General features: G+C 37.2%; 1 protein-coding gene across 2 annotated transcripts in view; it reads right to left on the minus strand.

Annotated features, from left to right (window-relative positions):
- The window catches only part of LOC139138551 (receptor-type tyrosine-protein phosphatase kappa-like), a 60,598-nt gene extending 38,060 nt beyond the window's left edge, over nt 1–22,538 (minus strand). For both annotated transcript variants that reach the window (XM_070706972.1, XM_070706971.1), the window contains exons 1-6: nt 22,424–22,538; nt 5,532–5,900; nt 3,879–4,127; nt 2,720–2,851; nt 1,635–1,787; nt 337–468 (exon numbers count right to left, since the gene is read on the minus strand). In XM_070706972.1, the coding sequence (XP_070563073.1) occupies nt 337–468; nt 1,635–1,787; nt 2,720–2,851; nt 3,879–4,127; nt 5,532–5,900; nt 22,424–22,502 (1,114 nt within the window). In that variant the 5' untranslated portion in view covers nt 22,503–22,538. The remainder of the gene's footprint in view (nt 1–336; nt 469–1,634; nt 1,788–2,719; nt 2,852–3,878; nt 4,128–5,531; nt 5,901–22,423) is intronic.
- Nucleotides 22,539–23,274: the final 736 nt, after the last annotated feature.

Here is a 23,274-nt window from a genome sequence, read left to right on the forward strand (position 1 = left end):
TGCTCTTTTGACAAAATTAACACTCAAAACAGAAAAATATATTCTTTCATTGCTCTGATAAAGTTTGTGTGCAATGTGTGATAGCCAGTATGTGAGTGTGAGTGCTTCATGAACTCTACAGCGTGTGGAGGGGTCGCAGTCAGAATAATTGTAACAACCTAGCTCGGTTATTGAACCACTCTTTTTAAGGGTGGGGATTTGGCTGAGCGGTTTTTGCTAGGTGACTGGGTGCTGTACGATGTGAGTTTGAACCAATCAAAAATCTACTGAACATGATGATGATCGATATAATGACATTCTAAATTCTTTGTACATGATGTTTAAAAGTTACTATACCTGTACACTGTGGCTCTGTCTTACCATCCTTGCAACCTTCATCACAATTTCCTGTAAACCGGTTGCATTTCTTGCCTACACAAAAATTGCATTTCTTTGTACATCCAGCACCAAACATCCTTGATTGGCATTCTATAAGATAAAACATGGCAAAAGACACTGTCATCAATGTGCCAATCTTTATTTGCACAGTATGTAAACAAAATAATTGTGCTCAAGGAAAGTGATAATTTGTACCGGTATGTGACCATTCAACTACGATTGGGCAATCCAAAATTTGTAGGAGGGGCAAAAAGCCTAAGAATCTGCATGTATTTGCATGAATTTGCATCTCTTTACAGGATTCACATCATGGAGGTAGGAACGAGATGACATACAGTTTACAATACCTCCACATATCACAACCAAAGATTAGTATAATAATCACATCACACCCATCCATAATCCAATAACACTAGGTCAAAATTCATAATACATACGCCATTATTACAAATATAGACAAAAACAACTCAGAACAGACAGTATATCATTATAATTTATGAAAAACTTAATCCAATTTTCTATATTCCTTTCCTATATTTTCACTTTAGATGATAATCCCCTAATAACTATGTTCATTGAGCTGCATTATTTATGATCTGTCACAAGCTGGGCAAGTTTGAAAAGCCGAAACGGAGTCCTCGATATTTAAAGGAATAAAATTGTTTTTGTGATTACCAAAGCACCAGTTTGCAAGATGCTTAAAACTGAAATTTTTTATAAATACAACCAATGGCACTTTATGGTATCGAAAAACTGATATGAAAAACAGTAAAATCGATGAGGTACAACAGTAATATTGATGTCATCAATGAATTTTTAATCAAATTTTATGAGGAAAAAGACTGTATCATATTACATTGTCAGGTGCAATCATCAGTTAGGTGTTAATACAGGAATCAACTCTGTCTGTGAAAGTTGAAACATTGTTTAGCAGCAGGTCAGACTATGTCAATACAACACCATCCGATCCACAAACACCAGCACTGGCGTCTAAATTTCCCCAATGATAAAGGTCATGAACTATGTAAAACAGTAATTAGCTGGTTAAAAAAAAATGCAACATGGCTTTCATGACTGTTAAATCACAGTTTTTTCAGTGTTCGTAGAGTTTCATCAACTTTGGTCAAGTCCATCCTCCTTGTAAAGAACTAAAGCGATACAGAAAAAGTTGATTGGGAAGTGTTAAAAGTGTTATACCCCTACTATGCAAAAATCAGAAAGTTTACTTTGTATAGATCGAAGGCCCTGTACTCTACCTGTCGTGCAATCTTTGCCACCATATCCAGCCACGCAGGAACATCCAAAGGGAGACTTTTGGCACACATACTGGCCCTGGCATGTGGGCTCATGTCCTGATCCAGAGCTGCATGGAATTTCACAGGATGGTCCAAAGTAGCCGACAGGACATGCTGGAGAAAGGAAAAGAACATATGAAACAACCTCAGGGTTTTCCATACGAGGATTTTCAGGGTTGGACCACCCGTTGTTTTTGGACATGTTAGTAACTGTACAAAAGGATACATTTTCACAAGAAAAGCATATTCAAATATACAGTATTATGTATATTGGCCGCCCTCTGTTCTTCAAAGACGTTGAGAACACAACACCTGATTTATTGTTTAGAATATCCACTGAACTTTAGACCCATGAAATACACTAATTATTCTGAACGGCTTTTCAAAGAGATAAATCATAAATATAAGAAACGTGTTTCAATTTTGTATTTCAATACTTTCATGTACAGCTACTTATCCAAAAAGATTTGGTTTCTTATAAAGTAAGTAAAGTAAGTAAAGTAAGCCTTTATTGAAATCGTATCGCAGTTGGGATCTTGATCATAAAGTACAATAAAGGTTTTGCAAAAACAAAAATGAAAGAGTATATATATATATATATATATATATATATATATATATATATATATATATATATATATATATATATATATAAATATCTATACATGAGGTCAACATATTAAAGGTTCATAAATAGTTTACTTTGTCTTTTTCATTTTGTCTTGTCTGAGTTTAAAACAAGTATATGTAACACTGACACTATAAGTACATTTAGCTTCACATTTTTAGAGCAAAAGATTAAAACAGCTTCATTGATGCTTTGACCTCAAAATGGGACAGCAGTTTGGACAGGAAAGGTTGAAAGTATCAAATAGCATTCAAAATGCACTTGAATCTGATCAACTTTGGTTTGATGAGAGAACCATTTAAATAAATGAGTTCAAGTAATCTACATGATGTGGTTATCCAATCTGATGTGGTTATCCAATACTTTGTTTGAATCATTCACTCATTTTTGATCTGACAATTTTAAAAGAACTTCGTACCTGTTTCACAGTTGTCTCCCATAAATCCAGGCGCACAGATGCATCTTCCATTTGTATCATCGCACATACCACCGTTGTGGCACTCACGGCAATTCTCTCCACAATTCTCATCCCACTTGCCAGCACCACAACCTACAAATGACAGAAAAAGTCAGGGTCCTACATTGTATTATTTGTCCACTGAAACCAGAATTTCCACCATTTCATCAAAGCACCCAAGTTATCAGATGCAAATGGTATTATTGTATTTTATCGCTATTTTACACTGTTTTGATTAAGATGGCAATCCCTGGTTCAAAAATTTGATGTGGATATGGTCAAGTGTCCAACAGTCAAGACCCTAATATTTGTAACATCAGAATTTTTCTTATTCTCAGCATAGACCACAGTTTCTTAGAAACTTCCAGAGAGCCTCTGCTTGTCAAGAAAGTATAAGTAAGTGTAAAATTATATATTTCCTTGACAATTAAATTTATATCCACATGGGCAAAACTTTGTTGACATACCTTATGTTAACCAGAAATCATATGACAAAACATTTTCAACATTCTACTATGTTTCATGTAGAAGCTTGATCATAGCAGAGTTCTGAAAACCTTGACTTATAATGTTTCAGTCATCATGATATAATAAATAACTTTCCCAAAAAATGTGCATCCATGGATGCCAATTTTGATCCTTTGAGAAAAAAAAAATCTAACTTTGTCATTATGCTTGAGTGTTCTCTCACATGGCAAAACCGTTTTATGCACCAGAGAATCTATGTATATTACAATTCCTTGTTAGGAAAGAGTAACCCTACAAAAGACCATTGTGGTTTGGATGAAACATGGGAGAATCTAAACATAAGAATGGTTTGAACTGACATTGACAAAGACTACTGGGAGTATAAACTGCAAGTACCAGGATCTGCTTATTTCCCACTTGACTGTATTGAGCATGTCTGTCTTTCAAATCATATTGTCATGATTTCAGAAAATATTATTTCAAACGAAGTCTGTTTCAATACATACATGTAACAGGAATACACCACACACTTTTTAAAACAGTAAAACACATACTCTTTTCTGCAATGCAAATTTCACGGGTATTGAACAGATTCTGCAACTGCAGAACTCTATAAAATTCTGATGTATATTACGCTGTAAAACATATTTACCTCTGACATACAGCTGCATGAAGCCCTGAGTGTCATTGTATTTTTTCTTTAAGCGGATTTCATAGAGACCAGCATCCATTGCATTTCCATCTAAAGTCACCCCAGTGTCTCCATTCCATTTTTTTATATGTTCATTGTTGTGTCGCCACTGTACCTCTTTGTTCTCATCAGATATCTTGCTTACATTTAGGATGAATGATCCATCATTGATGTTGATAGTTCTACCATAGTATTGTGGAACAATATCAGCTGTAAAGAATATATTCATAAAGTTCTTTGAAGTTCTTTCAGTATCATCATGGCAGGTTGTAGACCATTTACAGGTAATACAAATGCATGGTCCTTACCCTGAACAGCCTCAAACCAATATATTGTGAAAACAGTACAGATTTTCGTACATCCTCTATTTCTGTACAGATCTCATTTTGTCTATCGGTACTTATGGGATTGCCCATTAAATCTCGCATGCAGATGGACAACACAATTTATCCCGGGGAAACAGTTCTAAATATTAAAACATGCTTCTTTCAATAAAATAAGTTCTCAATATTCAAACACTCTCCTTTCAAAATAATAAATTCACATGACTGTCGGGTACAAAGACTTTAGAATTTGAATATGAATGCATTCACTCTCTGCCTTATTGTAACATAATATATCTTAGAAAGTGAAAGCAAACTTTGCGTATCATACGACATTGTAACCACCCTCCTAAAATCTTACTACATCTTTTCATCAATGTCTCTTTAGTTTTGACAAATATTCCGAAACATATGCTAGCATGATCAGTACATCAATTACAATCTTTTTGTCTGTTCTGGAAAGCAGGTTGACAGATCTGGAATTTTACCGGTTGACAAGGACTTTGTGTACATGTACATGTTTCCACTGCTAATACACGTATGGCGTAAAGGGTCATTAGCACGACCATTGTCAACAGCACGATATTATAAGACATATGTACCGTAGAGAACAACCATTTGTAAGCAACGGTATAACGTGAAAAAAATCTAGTGGTGCTTCATAATTAATGAAGAATAATTGTCCATATATAATGAAAATACTTATGATATTATGGGCCCAACATGATGACCTAGCCAATATTTTATAGCCCAAACACGGGACTATGTGTTCAAGGACAAGTGACCATTTGACCAACGTTAGGAGGGCAAATGGTCTCCTGTCTCGAGGGTACAAAGTCCGTTGTTTGAGCTGAAATGTTTTTATTATGTGCCTCTCTTATTTCTTTTCACCTAAAATTTTTGGGTTTATACATAAACAATAATCACATACTTTATTTCCATGTTAGATGAAAATCCCTTAAAAACTTGAATGATTTTCATCGTTGAACGGTGCATTGATATATTTGAATCACTGTTGTGCAGTTTATCTAAGTTTTTGTGCACAATGCTGTAAAACACTACTACCGGTATGTACAATGTGAAATTTGATGATTTTTTAAACCATGAAGTTGTCGTGTTGAAAATAGTTCCGGTTCACTTTCAGTCAAATGATAACTATGTGGCCTAGCTGCTATGTCATCGACAAGTTACCATTGAATCCTACAGAGCATATGATGTTCGTTATACGAGACATGTAATACAGGACAGTAAACTTGGTAAAATTGACTCATATGGAAAATAATCTTTTCACCTTCAGATTCCACGGGATTGATGACAGTTATAACTTCTTTATCCACTTTACAATAGAAGGCACCAGTCCTTCCAACTTTTCTCTTTGGCATAACAATCCTGTGAAACGTATAGCTGTCCTGTGTTGACACAGCAATAACAGATCCTGAAGGAAACCCACTGTCACTGTTGAGAGTCCTGTTCCCATTTGGTGTATCATTACTGTCTGAAACATATTCATTTATTGTACGCCTGCCTTGTATTTTCACTTTGCTGCCAAATCTAATAGTTTCAGCTTTGAGAGGACCAGTTGCATAGCAACCAAATGCAAAGTCTGAGTTTTTAGCGGCTGTAGGACTCTCACTCCAAAAAAGTAGATCTGTTGATATACCTGCAAGGGAGAAAAAGAGTCAAAAATATTATCTTTTGAGACAGCTGTGACAAAGTATTGAAAACCAGCACGCATATGTATAACACATTGTATGAAGGCCCCAGGCGGATGCACAAAAGAAAATTTCATATACATTATACAAGCGACCTAGCGGCCGATATAGCTCCGCTGTGTTTATGTAGAGAATAACTATTTTTGAACACATGTTGATGAAGAAGGAGGAAATCTTTGATAGCTCAATGCAGTGGCCAGAAAAAAGTGGCTAAAATAAGCTGCAAAAATACACAATTGAAGATTTCATCATACTTTGAATATATCACATCGGATCATCCCTAGGAACATGTCAACCAAAGCTATCTGATGAGTAGTGTTTTGAGAATAAAATTTTCTGACCAAAATGGCAACAATTGCCCCCCAAAATAAAATTGCAGATTTCATCATAATTTCAAAAGATCAAATTGAGTTCATCTATAGAAACCTGTATACCAAATTTCAAAGCTGTTAGACCAGTACTTTTTGAGAAACACATATTTTGACCAAAAATGGGAAAAATTGCCACAAATTCAAAATTGCAGATTTCATCATTATTTCAATAAATATCATGTAGTTCATCTATGGAAACCTGTATACCAAATTTCAAAGCTATCAGATGAGCAGTTGTTGAAATACACATTTTTTGACCTAAAATTGCAAAAATTGCCCCAAAAATACAAAATTACAGATTTCAGGAGAAATTAATATATATTACTTAGCTCATCTGTAGGAACCTGTATACCAAATTTCAAAGCTATCAGACCAGTACTTTTTGAGAAACACGTTTTTTGACCAAAAATAGCAAAAATTGCCCCAAATTACAAAATCGCAGATTTCATCATAATTTCTACAAATATCATTAAGGTGATCTGTAGGAACCTGTATACTAAATTGCAAAGCTATCAGATGAGTACTTTTGGAAATACACATTTTTTGACCAAAAATGGCAAAAATTGCCCCAAAAATACAAAATTGCAGATTTCATCATAATTTCAATACATATCATTTAGTTCATGTGTAGGAACCTCTATACCAAATTTCAAAGCTATCAGATGAGTAGTTTTGGCAATACACATTTTTTGACCAAAAATGGCAAAAATTGCCCAAAAATACAAAATTACAGATTTCATCAGAAATTCAATATATATTACTAAGTGCATCTATAGAAACCTGTATACCAAATTTCAAAACTATCAGACCAGTACTTTTTGAGAAATACATTTTTTTGACCAAAAATGGCAAAAATTGCCTTAAAAATGCAAATTTGCATATTTCTTCACAATTTGAACAAATCTTAAATAGATCATCCCTAGGGACATATGTACCAAATTTCAAAGCTATCTGACCGGTAGTTTTGAAGAAGAAGATTTTTAAAGATTTTTTTACCAAAAATGACAAAAATTGCCTTAAAAATACAAATATGCAAATTTCACCACGATTTGAAGAAATCTGACTGAAGTCACCATAAGTAAACTGCATATTAAATTTCAAAGCAATCGGACAAGCGGTTTGAGAAAAGAAGATTTTTTTACCAAAAACACCAAAAAATGCCCCAAAAATACAAATATGCAAATTTCACCACGATTTGAACAAACTTAAGTGAGGTCACCCCAAGTGAACCGCATATAAAATTTCAAAGCAATTGGACTTGCGGTTTCAGAGGAGAAGGCAATTGTTGACGGACGACGACGACGACGACGACGACGACGGACGACGGACGACGGACGACGGACGACGACGGACGACGACGGAAAATCAACCTATTTGATAAGCTCCGCGTCGCTGACAGCGGAGCTAATAAAACTGAATGTGAACAGACAAGTTTCATGAAAGTAAAAATATATACAATTGTAACATTATTTTGAGACAAATATTATAAAATAATGTTAATGACACGTTGATCACATTCGGTAAGATGTGGCTACGTACAATATTTAACAAGTCATCGCTGATGACACAGTCCCCGCTCGCACCCTTAATTGTGATGCACATGCACACTACCATACAATGACTGTGTGCAAGTTTGAATGAAATCTGTTCAGGGATAGTTGAGTTATGGTTCAAAAACATGAACAAATCAAAATAAAATGGCCCCCCAGGTGGCCATATTGGATTGTATCGCAAAATAAATTGAGATGCATATATATGCCATAGTACTTTATCTGTGTACCAACACTGAATGAAATCGGTGCAGGGATAGTTGATTTATGGCTCAAAAGCATGAAAAAATTGCAACAAAATGGCTGCCAGCGGCCATATTGGATGGTATCGCAAAATAAATTGATGTGCATATGTATGCCACAGTACTTTATCCTTGCACACAGTTTGAAAAAAATTGGCTCAGGGATAACAGAGAAACAGCTGCCGACGGATGGACGGACGGATGGACAGACGGATGGATGGGACCCAATCTATAAGTCCCAGCTGGACCATAGGCCTTAGCTTGTAATATTCATAATGTCAAGTGAACACATTTTGATGCACAGTCCATCACATACCAAGGCAAAGCATGTAATATTTGGCAATTGTTGCAATGAACACACACATAATGGTACAACACAAATGTACACTGCTTGTACACCATGATTGCTCTATGGAAACTGCATTGATGTGATGCTCAATCACTGCATGTATTAGTGGAGGCAGATTAGTATTAATTTATGCAAATTACATTACTGAGCATTGTTTCAGTATTTAAATTTTATGCTAATGATACTTTATCAGTGTGGAATATTCATGTACCTTGGACCTTACATTGTATGCTCAATCACCTTCATATATTTCTTAGAAGTTGGTTGTTCAACAATCTATTAGCTGTTTAAAGCGCAGTGGTCGTCGCGCTGCGCATCCTCCTGAGGGGGTCCCCCTCTGTTGTAAACAAATCAAGAACGCCGCACATGTTACGGGTTGATTGTAATGTTTGCGATATTGCCGCTTGTTAAAATGGCGGCTCATCTGTCACAAGTATACCAACTAACCAAATGTAACACGGGATAAAAGGTCAATTAATCTAAGTTAAATATCTGCTGAATATTGAACAATAATGCACGCTGGATTGAGGTCACATTTGCTCATGATTTTCTTGAATCAGTTGAATTGGGCTCGGCTACTGTTATCGCTCGAGCCATAGAGCTAGACGTACGCATGTACACATGTATACGCCAACAGACTATCAACGACCGGGCTCTAGTTTTCGACATCGCTAGCAAGGACGAGAGCTTTCATTTCAAGAGGCCCGACAGGAGTACAAAGACAAGCAACAACCAAACTACAGAAATCTACAGCTCGCAGAGCAATGCCCGCTGCAGCAGAAGCATCTCGCATCTGTTCCGTTCTGTGGTCTGTATGAACGTCCGTGTCAAACCGGGTATATGGCGCGCTTCACTCGGCTGTGGAGAATCCAACTCAACTACAAAGTTTACCCCGTTTGGGGGTGCAAACGAGAATTCCGAGTACAGGTATCAAGTCAAGCGAAGGACCTTCATAGGTCTTCTTTTATGTGGGGGTTATCTCACTTGAAAGAGGATTCAGACCTACCCGGCAATCAGGAGGTACAACAACGAAGTTTGCCCAGCACCGGTAGGCCTACACCAGCTAGCGGTTGGATCACTGCCATGACCGTGCACAGGACCGGGGCACAGGATCTCTCGATACGTCTATGCATGGTGTAGCCGTGCAATTTTCCTGTCAAATGCCGAGAAAACCCGCTCGTTTTGTCTATTGTTTCCTGTCGTTTTACTATTTCTTACCACGTAATACTAGGAGAAGTAAGACATGGTGATCAACAGTTGGTTGTGGGCCAAGTCGTCGCGGGCCGGTACGTTGTGGGACCGGATTCTCTATATCCGTGTACGTCAACGCGGTGACCGTCTCCCAACAACATCTCTCGTGTCCTGCTGTGGCTTGCCGATCATGGTCTTGAGTGTAATTTTTTGTTAGGCATTGTGCTTGTTGCTGGTCTACTATAGGCAATGTTGATCATTTTAGTTATGTATTTTCACTGTACTGTACATAGCATCGTGTACAACCAGCGTGTGATCGCGCGCGATCAAAGCTTTTTGTTCACTGTGTCTGCGTGCAGTAAACTCAGCGACATAATGTGCTGAGTGTAGTGTCCCAATGTTCGTAGCTCTACACGAGTTATGGAAATACACCACTGAAGTTCGTTTCCGATCTTAATATTTTACTATTGCATGATGTTGAGTCTTACAAAGGCCTTAACAAAGTGGGGGACTGCTCCCATCTCACTCCTATTGAAGTTGAGAAGACTTATGTTTACAAAAATTTATGTTTATCAACAAAAAAATCACGCACGCGCAGCGCGACGACCACTGCGCTTTAAGTTATGTGCAGCTGTACTATGGTCGAGTAAAGTTAAAATTGTGACTTTGTCGCCATGTACTTCTGCACTTGTAAACTCTTGTTTATGGGTAGAGTCGATGTTTTAGCTTAAATGTGATTATTTTATTCGTCAAGTGCATTTTCGCACTGTACAAGTACAGTATGAATGGTCTGAAAGAAAACATTCACTCAAATACACAACTCCTATTTTTCAGAACGTCAAATTTCTCAAACTTTTCAACATGCTGGTACATGTACCCGGGGTATACTGGTATGCCGGTATACAGTAAAATGCATATTCCATCATGGGAAGATAAATATTCTACGGCACCTAAAAATTTCTATTTTGTGATGCACATGTAGCTATTATTAAAACGCTTAGGTCTACAAATCCCAGCAATTACTAAATTGTAGACATTTAGAAGGGTACATGTAGCACAAAAACAGTATCAACGCCGGGAAAAAAAACACAGTTTCTCTAAGTAAAACTATCTTTTTTACATTTAAGAAGTTAAAAAGGGTAGTGCAAAATAGTATAGCAGGGAAAAGACACTATTTCTCTTTGTAAAACAAAAATCTTTCTTACATTTTACAAGTTAGTAAATAAATGAGAAAGGATAGCACAAAATAGATGTAGTATAAATGCTGGGGAAAAGACAATATTTCTCTAAGTATTATCTTTTTCACATTTTACAAGTTTGGCTGAGAAATGATTTACATCACATCTGACCAATACACTCTGCAAGTTTATATCAATTTTACAGCAGAATTTATTCTTGACTGTTTGTGTTTTGGTTTGATAACACCCTGGAAACATCATTTTGGTACATGTCACGCTCTTTTTGTTGTCTACATGACAATAACAGTCTTGAGACAATAAAATTTGGAAATGCAACCGAGTTTAAATTCTCCTTTCCACGGACTGCAAGTTATCATTTCTCTGATTGTTTCCCCATATTCATCTCACATGCACATTACATGTACGTCATCAAATCAGAAACAGGATACTGACTGATACTTGGAACATGCTACATAATATACTGGTAATACTGTCACCATTATTGGATGTAGTACCGGTAAGGATGACTCATAATAATATATAGAATTTTAAAGCCCTAATACATGTAGCTGTGAATTTTATGCATTATTTTCATTATTTTATTTTAAAACTAAAGTTGATTCATGTAAATCACTGCTCACTGATGTGGACCATGGTCACACGTTTTGACAGGCTGAATAATAAAATGGCACCCAGAGGAAAAGTACAAAAACACAGTATTTCCTGCACATACACATCGTGGTCATAAAAGAAACAAGCACGATGCCATTTACATGTACTCGAATGCACAACACACGATGACCAACATTTTGTTGTTGTAATCTTTGTTTTCTCCGTCACACGATTAGTTTCTGAAAATGGCGGGAAATATAGGATGATGTTACAACATTTGAATTTACGTGCCACTTTCGAGACTTATGACAGTGTTTTACACTTTTTCAGTCTTTAATGGTGAAAGAAAACTCTTGGAAAACTCAGGATATTTTGAGATTGCTTTATTACACATTCACAGCAATTGGGGCTTTAAGTCTCTAAGACTCATGCAAATAAATATCTGTTTCAAGTCATAAATTCTGTATAAGTTCAAAATATTTCTTCTGTGCTTTTGACAATTTTCCCATCTTTTATGCCATCAAATTGTTATTATAAAGGGCCAGCAGTTGTACAACTTTTGATTTCTTTCATTATTTTTGTTTTGAATGTCAATTTCCAAAAGCACATGCACAAATTTGCCTAACATTTTACAAGTTGCATGAAAATTGAAATGACAATTTGTAAATTCACCATGTTATAATTCAATTCAATTCAATTCAATTCAATTACTTTATTATCCACAAAAAATGTAGAAATTTGCCTTCAGGCTCATCATATACAAATTAAAATAGTACAACAAGCAAAAGATTCTATAAAAAGGGACGCTATTACACATTGAAATGCTTAAAAACACACACAAGGTAGCGACATAGATACAAAAATTGAAACATAGACGGAAACAACAAAGGACCAACTGGAGGTTTAAAACAACTACATCGAGTTTGAGTTTAAAATTGAAACTGCTGATGGAAGAAATGACTTTTTGAAGAGGTTTTCTTTGCACGAGGAACCCGAAAACGTCTCCCTGACGGGAGTTTCTGGAAGTAACCATGGAGAGGGTGATGAGAATCATTGACAATATTCTGCGCTTTCCTTTTCACTGCCAGCTGGTAAAGGTTTACAAGGGAATTTTGACGACAGCCAATAATTTTTTCTGCCATCCTCACAATACGAGAAAGCTTACTTCTGTTTCTGACAGTCAAATTTCCATACCACAAAATGATATTATAGGTTAAAACACTCTCAATGAGGGATCTGTACACCATTTGTAAGATATTTTGACTCACATTGAACGATTTGAGTTTCCTGAGAAGGTATAATCTTTGTTGGGACTTTTTCGCTATATAGTCAGTATTTTCATCAAATGTGAGTTTTCATCTAGAAATGAACTTAAGTATTTGAAACATGAAACGACTTCAACAGATTCATCGTTGATTGTGACAGGAGTAAAATCCGGGCAAACTTTACAACCAATGACAAGCTCTTTTGTTTTACTAATATTCATATCTAAATAGCTATCTATGCACCAGTTCTTTAAAATTTCAACATTATGGAAATATTCAGAAAGAGAATCTTCCTTTTTGAGTAGCCCAACAAGAGCCATGTCATCAGCAAATTTGAACAAACAAGATATTGCAGTATTGCACCTCATGTGATCTGTGTAAATAGAAAATAGAGTAGGTGATAGCACGCAACCTTGTGGTGCACCAAACATTCAGTACAATTTCCTCTGACATGTAGCCATTTACACATACCGTTGTGGTCTTTCTCTAAGAAAATCACTGATCCAGAGAATTATGTTGGCATCGACATTCATATTGATAAGACGTCTAAGGAGAACATATGGTTCAATGGTGTTGAAAGCGCTTGAAAAGTCTATAAAAAGAATACGAATGTATGCATTTGCGGATTCTAAATGTTGAGAAAGTAAATTAAAAAGAGTGATAGATGCGTCTTCAACCCCTCTATTAGCTTTGTACGCAAACTGAAACGGATCTAACTTATCAGCCACATTACAAAGCAAATGCTCCGCACAATACCTTCCATACACTTGCTCAGAATTGATGTTAAGGCAATGGGACGATAGTCATTCAGCTGCTTTGGGTTGGCTTCTTTGGAACTGGAATAATTGTAGATGTCTTCCATGTACGGGGGACAACATGAAGATTTAATAACATCTGGAAAATGTAGGAAAAAATGGGACCGAGTTGTCTGGCACAATTTTCAAAACCCTTCCTGTAATTTTATCGGGACCTGCTGCTTTGTTACTGTTTAATTTTAAAAGCTACCTTCAACATCGCTTTGGGAGACCTCAATCTGATCAGAGACAGGCTTCAAACTCTGACACAATGTTACACATTCATTGGTGAAATCTCTTACATCAAAACGAGCATAAAATTTGTTTAATTTATCGGGGAAGGCAAGTAGATCACGAGGGAATGAATTTAGGCTAGTGTTTTGTTTTTTTCCCATCATAACTTTCAACCCATCCCATGCAGCTTTACAATTATTTGTTTTCAATTTTTCTTCAATTTCATTCTGTACTTATATTTCGCAATTCTAGCCTGCTGTCTAAATTCCTTTTCTTTTTCCTATATTTACCTCTGTCCCCTTGTAGGAATGCTAATTTCTTTTCATTTAGAAACATTTTCATTTCTTTTGTTACCCAAGGCTTGTTATTCGGGAAAACACGTACTGATTTGGTTTTTACCACAATGTTTTCGCAAAACTTCATATAACAGGAAACAGTATCAACCAATTCTTGGGGTTCAACGCAAGATGTTTTAAAAATGTCCCAGTCTGTTATCTCAAAGCAGTTTTGAAGATCGCCAATGCTTTCCGGAGACCAAACCTGTATGGTTTTGACTTGTGGTTTTTCAGTTTTCAGCTTTTGACGATATTTCGGGAGCAGATGTACCACATTATGATCTGAACGCCCGAGAGCTGGTCTGCCAATGGAGCGATATGCATCGGGTATATTTCCATAACACATGTCGATAGTTCTGCCAAGACGTGTGGGAACTGTGACATACTGATACAAATTAGGGAGATGAGAAGTCATGTCACATCGATTGAAATCACCTACTATGAAGACAGGATTGTCAGGGGATCGCGTGATTACTTCGCTATAGACTTCGGAAATCTTCTCTCCAGCTATCTTGAAGTTGGGCCCTGGTACATAAACCATGATAACAGTTAGTTTACTGAACTCCCGGGGCAAGTAAAAGGGTCGAAATGACACCGTCAACAGCTCGTAGTCGTGGGTGCACACTTGTTCGTGAATATTGAACTGGGTAGCCCACCTGTTGCTAACAAAAGCACACAATCCTCCACCGCATCGCTTCTTTGCTTTGTTTGGGTCTCTGTCTGCACGAACAAGAGAATAGCCGGGCAAAGAAATATGTCAGCTTCCTCTGTGAGCCACGTTTCTGAAAAACACAGTAGATTACTACGACGAAAATCGCCGTCGAATCTTACCAGGCCGTTAGCTCATCCATCTTATTTGAAGTGATCTTACATTGGAAAACGTGATGGTTGGAAGTGGATATCTGCTACCACGTTTTCGGAGTCTTGCTCTGATCCCTCCTCTTGATCCTCTCTTCTTCCTACTTTTCTTATTTTGACATGATATATCGCCATTGTTTTGGACTGGTGCTGAAGATGGGTTGAAGTCAATATTCAAATTGGAGTTTGGTATGGTGTTTTGGAATGTGAGTAGAAATTCACGACTATAACTGAGAACAATGGCAGCGTTGGTAAGTTCGGGTTCCGTGACATGAAAAGTCGTCAAAACGCAGTCAAGCAGAGGACAAATCACAACGATGAACAAGATGCACTTTCCTGCCATACTTAAAATCGTCCAGGTAAAGTGACAGGGACAAACACGACCTCGAACACCAAAAGAATACAACAAAAACCGGAGACGAACTGATGAGCCGGGGTCAGCCACTGCATAGCGCCCCCTTTGACAGAATCAAATGGTAGGTTTGGACTTGCCAAGCCTGAAACTACCATTAAAGATTAACGTGAAAAAATCTGATCAGAAATGAGTGAGCCATGATTTGGCTACTTGTCTACAGTAAATTTAGGTCAGTAGATCTGAGTAGATGTTTTAAAGGTTTCGCACTGCCTTGTTTGGCAAGAACAGAGCGGTAAGGAATTGACATAAACAATTCTTCCCTGATCAGGAAAGAATTTGCCATCGTATGAAGTTGTGCTATTAGTCACGTCTTTTTCTTTGAAAAATGTTAGTTTCAATTCAGTAGGAACAAAAGTTCAACTTGCATAGTCGCATTGACCATTCATCACCTTCAAGTGTTTCACAGAATGCTAATCAGAATGATAAAATCAATTCCTAGCCACATTACATACTGGCATGGGAGCATAAAAAATACTACTATTTATAATTGTACATTAAAAATTTCTTCAGAAAAGTTCTGTTACATGTAAACTAATGTCTCTTTCAACAAACCTTATGTCACTCTTTTCCATCACATTACATTGTATATCATTCTATTTTTGACCAGAGTCTTATACAAGAGTTGACACTTCTACATCTAACATTACAGGGAAACAGTCGTCGGAACTGTGCCTGTGCGAGTTCTCGTTTACAAACAATGTATTTCACGCACGATATCTAGATGCACCTCATCATCATAGCTGCAACATTTAAATTATAAGATGTGGATTATGACAGCCATATTTTAACTTTGATCAATCACCATTGTACATGTACCTTGGATACAGTGTTTACATTGGTCGTATGGGTCCCAGTTCTGACGACTGTCTCCCTTTAATTATATGTACCGGTTCATGTATTGCTGCTACTGGTGGTTCAAATTTACAAGCCATACATGAAAATATTGTTCTTCTTTTGTTGGTTGAATTACATGTTTTCCTAGTCACACATGAGCAGGAAACTTCATGAAAAATAAACATCAGCAATGCTGGCCCTGTCACACCAAATTTCGTAACTTAGATGTCGATTTCAACTTTGGCCCAGTCACCCATACATGTATATGATGCTCCATTTGTTTGCTCATAACATAACAGAATTCAAAATATCTCTCTGCAAACCTGATATATTTACAAAGCAATTTATTGTAACTTACAGTCGCACAGAAAATGTTCAGCCATTTAGAAAGACAGGAAAAGTATAAGACATTAATTTTGGGTAAATATATTTTGGGTAAATGTGGTTACAAATTACTGCAACAATTTTTAACTTTAATGATTGCAAAAGTGATAGAACTTTGACTATTGTCCTCTTGTGTGGTGGCTTGGTGACCAATACAGTCCAACAAATCTGTTGGAGAAAATTTCAATGACAAGATAAACCTAAACTTTAGAACGGAAGAAAACTGCTCTGTTTTCACTTTCTTATCTCTATCGACCACTGAACAAATGGAAACTGAAAGACAGAATGATTTTACCAGCCATACGTAAGCAGCTATGACAGAAGCACTGAAAAGAATAGCCTTGCCCGAGGACTGAGAATCATGGTCGAGCTGGCTCTGGAATCACTATCCTTGGATTATAAGTCAATTACGTTGGTCACACATGGGTCAAAAAACTCACAACTCGTGAATTTGAGTCTTGCACTGCTTGCACTGTGCCATAGTTTTTCAATACCTTCCTGCAGTAGTAATTTAGTGTAGCTGTGATTTTGTTGTTTGTGCATGCATGCATGATTACACGAAATGTAATCGACGTACACGCCAACTATTTCACTCAAAAATGGCCTGAAGGGCATTTCTGAAGGATGGTCAGGCTGCTGAAAACAGGCTACAGCTTCGCAAGTAAATGATTGTGGCATGTATTTGTAATGTCCATGAAAACATGTTGAAAAAAACATTTATTTTTTGCTGATATCAACCTTTGACTATTTTTGTTTTTTTATTGCCTCAGTTTATCAAGACCAAACATACATGGGAAAAATAGAAACTATACTTAAACCAAAATCACTAGAAAACTACCCAATCATACCAGGAAAAGAGATGTACATGTGTTTATGAGCTGTGGGGGTGTTGCAATTCACCCAGACTATGAGCAAATATATAATCACTTTGTAAACAGTCATCTAATTTATGGATTAGGAGGTCTTTTCAGTCACCATTAGAAGATGTCATACAGATTTTCCATGTAAAGACCACTTCACTTTGCATGTTGACATGTTTTCTGGCTGGGTTTTTATTTGGTTTAACTTAATTTATACACAATCCTTTTGGAACCTATGTACTATTGTCCAGATGCATTTGATATACACAAAGATACGATTGGATAATTGTTCTTTGAGTTCTAATGCACTTTGGTCTACTTGCTAGAGATAGTGATGCTTGAATGTTAAAGAATGACAAGACAATCAATATTCCAACAGCTAGACGGCGATATCTCTTACATCAGCAGATCTGTACACCATTGTATACATGTACCTGCACAAATGGTGTGTCCTTGTGAATTCTGGCAAACGGCATAACCATGAAAATATTACACAATTTTTTTACATTGTTATGGTATTGTAAATTGTGTAGTCTGGTGCTTGGAGTTGCAAAACCAGACTTACTGTAGTAACAACATCAAAGCCCAAGTGCTGATGATAAAATCATTTGCATAAACAGAGAATTCTAGTTGCTTTTGAAAACAGTTTACTGTACTACAACTTGCACTTGACTATTGTTTGAGTTATCAAGGTAAAATGGTTTTGTGTACATTAGAGCAAAACGCTTTGTTTATGAGAATATTTTTGCAAAGTGTGGCTAAAAGCATAGAAGTCAATTATGAATCCGAATGCAGCTTGGAATTTCCAGGAACAATGTACTTTCAATACTTGGAATACATAAAAATATGGTGGACGATGGCAAATAAATTCATAATTACTTCATTTTTGAAGAATCACTGTCCAAAATTTTCTGATGGCCATGGTTCTGCGATTTATGTACTTGCACATGATCATCTTCCTTTTCTTTGCTCCTGGGCCAAGCAGAGGGGCCCATACAATGTACATGACTGTACAGTAATGTACCAATGCATTGCTGATAACTGTGTGGTAAAAGAGTAACCAAGAGCGGAACAGATTGAACTGAAATTTGGTGCACAGATGCACTTCTGAGGTGCTAAAATTGATTAGTCTTTGGTATGTGTGGCTTGTACAATAATGAAGTTATCATGGCCGAAATTTTTTCCCACAATAGTCGCCTATTGGAACAACTGGTTGGCAACTGCAAGAACATGTTGCATAGCCATCTGTTGTAAATTTTTGCGTTGTGGACTTCTCAGTCAGACCAACGCACTTCATACAATGACAACAAATATGTATACTGCTGCTGTTTCCATCAAGTTGGCGAAAATTGTCATAAATCTCACAGACAGGAAAACAAATTTCTTGTGGGGAATGAAATTTTTTAAATGTTTTTGTGAAACTGATTATCTGCGGTATCAAAAGAAAGTATGCATCTCAACTCTGTAGACTGCGTTGACCTTCAGCAATGAACAGAAGTGGAAAACAAACAAGGTGTTCGCTGTGCCAGGTATGAGTCTGTGGAGGTACATGTACATGTATTGTCCATCAGAAATGTAGTTCATGCAGAAGACCTACTTTGACCTACAAATCTAAATGAGCTTGGATGGGTGTATCTGTGATGACCTGGACCATGGCAGCAGTAAACATTGGATTCAAGGGTTAATACAGCACAGCCTGTGGGTCTAAAAAACTGTCCAGTATTAACAAAAGTTCATTAAGATGACCATTACCGGATAACTCAAGTGTTTTTCAAATGTCATCCTGTTAAGATTAAGAAACAGCAATAATCATGATAGCTTGTCTAATAATATGTATCTCGCTGACGGAGAAGTAATACAATACAAATAGCTTCATTTTTTGTGATGAAACAAATCAGAGATCTCTAACATACCATTCCCTAACACTTCACTTTCGAGTGCAGTCACAGTGCTATTCCTTCAGTTGTAAGCCAATGAAAAGACCACGCATATACAAAGTATTTCACTAACATTTCATCCTGGTGGTTCTACATGATTAACCAGCTGCACTACAGAGTTTTCAGTAATCTTTGGCCTACATACATGTAGGCATAACATGTTGAACTTGTCAACAATGCTACCTAAAAGAAGAATATTCAAGTTCAGACACAACACCGGAAACCCTCCAACCTACTTCAAGGTGACAGCAACTTTACAAAAGTGCAGTGTGTTCTTTGTGGTATTGTTGGACAGTCATTCTTTCAAGAATTTCTCTATGAAGATAAGACACATCAAAACACCATTAAATTATTAGAGCTTTTGCAACCTTTTGGCATGTAATCTTATCAGCTGGCGTGAACCCTGAGTCTGATGAGCCATAATTCCCTGCAAGTGTCAGGATATTGCCTTTTCTGATCATCTTCCTGGTTCATGACTTCAGTTCTACCATTTGATATGACATATGAGCGGCATTTATTACATGTGCATATGGTCCTCGGTGAACTCTCTTTTCATATGCATCTTGATTGTTTCCAAATCATCGAGGTTTAATTTCACTCATTCCACTGAACTCTGACATAATGTTTTCTTGACATGCCCTTTATAGTTCACTGTCTCTCTTGACTTTATGATATGATGAGTATTGTACTACTGTCTATGTCTCTTCCTTATCCCTTGTACTTGTATACTGATAAACATGCATGAAACAGAGATGACCATAGTTCCTTGTGTGGACGGACTGTGTGCCAGATAACCAATTGTGTAAGATGTCCATTGCTATTTGACCATGATTTCCACACTATGCAGTGTCATATGTATTTCCAAGTAATCTAAGTCTTTTGCTGGCACTGCACACCTTGAAAATGAAAAGTTTTCATTCAATTCCTAATGGAAAACAAGGGAGACCCGAAATCCTTTATGTTCTGTCTCTTTCTGCAGTAACTTAATATTGACATCAATGTGTGAGAAAAAAAATTTGAAATGGCTAATCGACCTTTCCTTCCATAGTAGGAGAGAGTTTCCTGATGTAATGTGATCTGAAACTCATATGCTACCTAAAACAATACCTCTGATGGCCATTCCAATGGTATTCAGTATATTGTAATACTTAGGTTCAGATACATTTATAAATACCTGGTAAAAATACATTGAAGATCAGCTACTTCAAAACAACATGGTATTTAGTTGGTCTGAAAATTGCCACAAATCACAAAATTTCAAAACAGGAAAACTAAAATTCAGTGACAATAAAATGCTTGCTCCGTAAATCCTGTATATCTGCCTTTCCCAGCAGACACTTGACACATAAAATTTTGCAACTGCAAACAATGTACTGGGCCAAACCAAGGTCAAGAAAGAGTCAAGAATGGCACATCCATAAAAATGTCTTCTTTAAATTACACAAAATTCTTGATAAACCATACTAACCACTGTGACAGCTGAACACGAATCTACAGTTCTTTAAAATCATCTATATTGTTCACCTGCAGTTCAGACTTGCAGTCAGTGAGGGGGAGCAAGCTAAATGGCACCAAAGCCATTTGAGGTCAAGATCAGAAATGAGGTCGCCAAAATGGTTCATTGGTGCAATGTGCATCAGGCAGTAGTACCAGTGGTACTCATGATATAGAATACAGTCTGTCACTCGGTGAAGAGACAGTGGTATAAAATCCGTACGGCCGTTAGCATGAACAACATACTCCATAAAAAGTTGATATTTTGCTAGGTATACAAGTCTGTAAATACAATGCCAAGTGAAAGATCTCGCATGCAGACTACAATTATCTTGGTTTTGTGGAGGGTCCGTGGTTTGACAAATGATTTATTTGCATGATTGTTTACTGTACTCTCCGAGAGTTATAGTTCCAATGGGTTGGATATTGGTGGTGCGGTCACAGTGACTCATAGCTGGTCAGTCGACAAGACCAAATCAGTTCCTTTGTCACAAACACCATATGTATTGAGACCTTCCCTTCATATCATATGTCCAAGGTTTAGAAACTAGAATCCATTTGAACAGTTCAAAATTAGACAGCATGTCTGATTTGAGTAGTTTACACAGAATATGAATTTATAGCTAATTTGATGAAGCATGTGTTTATTTATATTGATTATATTATTTATTTTCATTATTGCCTTTTTCGGTATGGCATGACCATGGTCCATAGGGTACTAGACTCTCTGAGTGTTTACACTGACTGGCTCGAGCTTGTAATGTTAGGGAGGGGCATGTGTATGGGGTGTACAATGTATGGGGTCGACTCGGCTCTGGTCTTCCCTTGAAATGGAGTGAAACGCTTTATCAAGAAAGGCATGTCGCGGTAAAAATGTGTTGACCCTGTGCCCCGGGTATCACATATACCTACTGCATGTACTTATTTGGACGTGAGGGGTTACCATTAATACATGTACGAGTATTTATCAAGCGGTATGCAAACAAAAGGCGTAATCATAAATCAGCTGTTCGGGGGTTCCCCTTGTCAATTTCATAGTAATTCACTGAGTGACACAGCCGCCGAATTTGTGAATTAATGAAGGAAATATCACTACCTGAGCATGGCTATACATTCGGTGAAATGAGTGACATTCCAGCAAGTAGTTTCAAACCGCAGACACAATTGTTTAAGAAATTGAGCGTAGCTGTCAATGACTAGTACTGTTATTAGCATTTGCCAAAATAGCCGTCTGGCGGATATCTGATGGCGATGTGAGGCATCGCACGACCTGGTCGATTCTAAACAATCAAATCTTCACAGGTAGATTTCACGGTAACAGAACTAGGAAATGAAATCCGTGTGGGGATGACTAAGGGTGGGGGACCAGAGCTGAAATCCTTATGGCTTAATCTGTCGATCGACGTCACTGAAGACAGAATCTCAGCCATGATCGGCTCACGCTCAGCCGAGCTTGTCACTTCTCATCGATGACGCAAAGGCGACTCTTGGTGGGAAATGCGCTAAAAACGACAACCTGTCCGGTCATTTTGAATCAGAGCTTCAGAAACATTATCTGCGGTACTTACCTGACGGACAAAAACACACCAAGCTGAAGCACAGTATGATAGTCCTGAAGTCCGGGCGCCCCATCGACATGGCCGCCATTGTCTGTGATCTCACTCCGTCAAGTTTGCCCTTCGATTGAGGGAAACCGGAAATGAAGTTGCGATCTCATTGGAGAATAGATTTTTGTCATGAATAATTAATTAGGAGACACCTCCGCGCGGTCGTGGCGTGCGTCTTGCGGATATGACAAGTTTTCATCCAGGAAAAATGACAAGAGAGGATCGAATTTCCCAGTTGCTATTAAAAATTCAGTATTATAAAGCATGGATGTAAAAGATAGATGTATAAAGAGACTTCTCGCCCAGTTGAAACCCAAGGCGATAGTTTAGTTTACATCGTGAGTTCTGGCGCCACTCCAATATTATTATTCATGGCATCATAGGATAAATATTGAACAAATGCCGTGCGTGCGACGGTTTCTGCTCGAGGATTTTTGACCAACTTTGTCCTGATGAGTTCAAGTTTGCTGCCGCAGCCTGCTGTAAGGTTTTGCGACCAGTGTCCATCTTGAAATTGGACCATATATGTTCCATTTTTGTCAGTTTTGTTCGCGTATTAAATTATATTGTTGATCGCATGTCAACCCCCGGTGTCGACCGCAAATCAGTTTCTGGGATACTGATATGATGTTATTTGACCTTAATGACAAAAACTTTACATATTTATGCAAATTTTGTCTTCAGCTGTACACATCTGAATGTACAAGTTTAATTACGATATTACATTTTTAACCTACCACTTACAGATATGAGAATTTACAAGAATTTACAAGCTCACAGTATACTGCCATACATATATAGCGGTGATAGAC

The sequence above is a fragment of the Ptychodera flava genome, chromosome 8 (assembly GCF_041260155.1).
Source record: "Ptychodera flava strain L36383 chromosome 8, AS_Pfla_20210202, whole genome shotgun sequence".
Lineage (NCBI taxonomy): Eukaryota > Metazoa > Hemichordata > Enteropneusta > Ptychoderidae > Ptychodera > Ptychodera flava.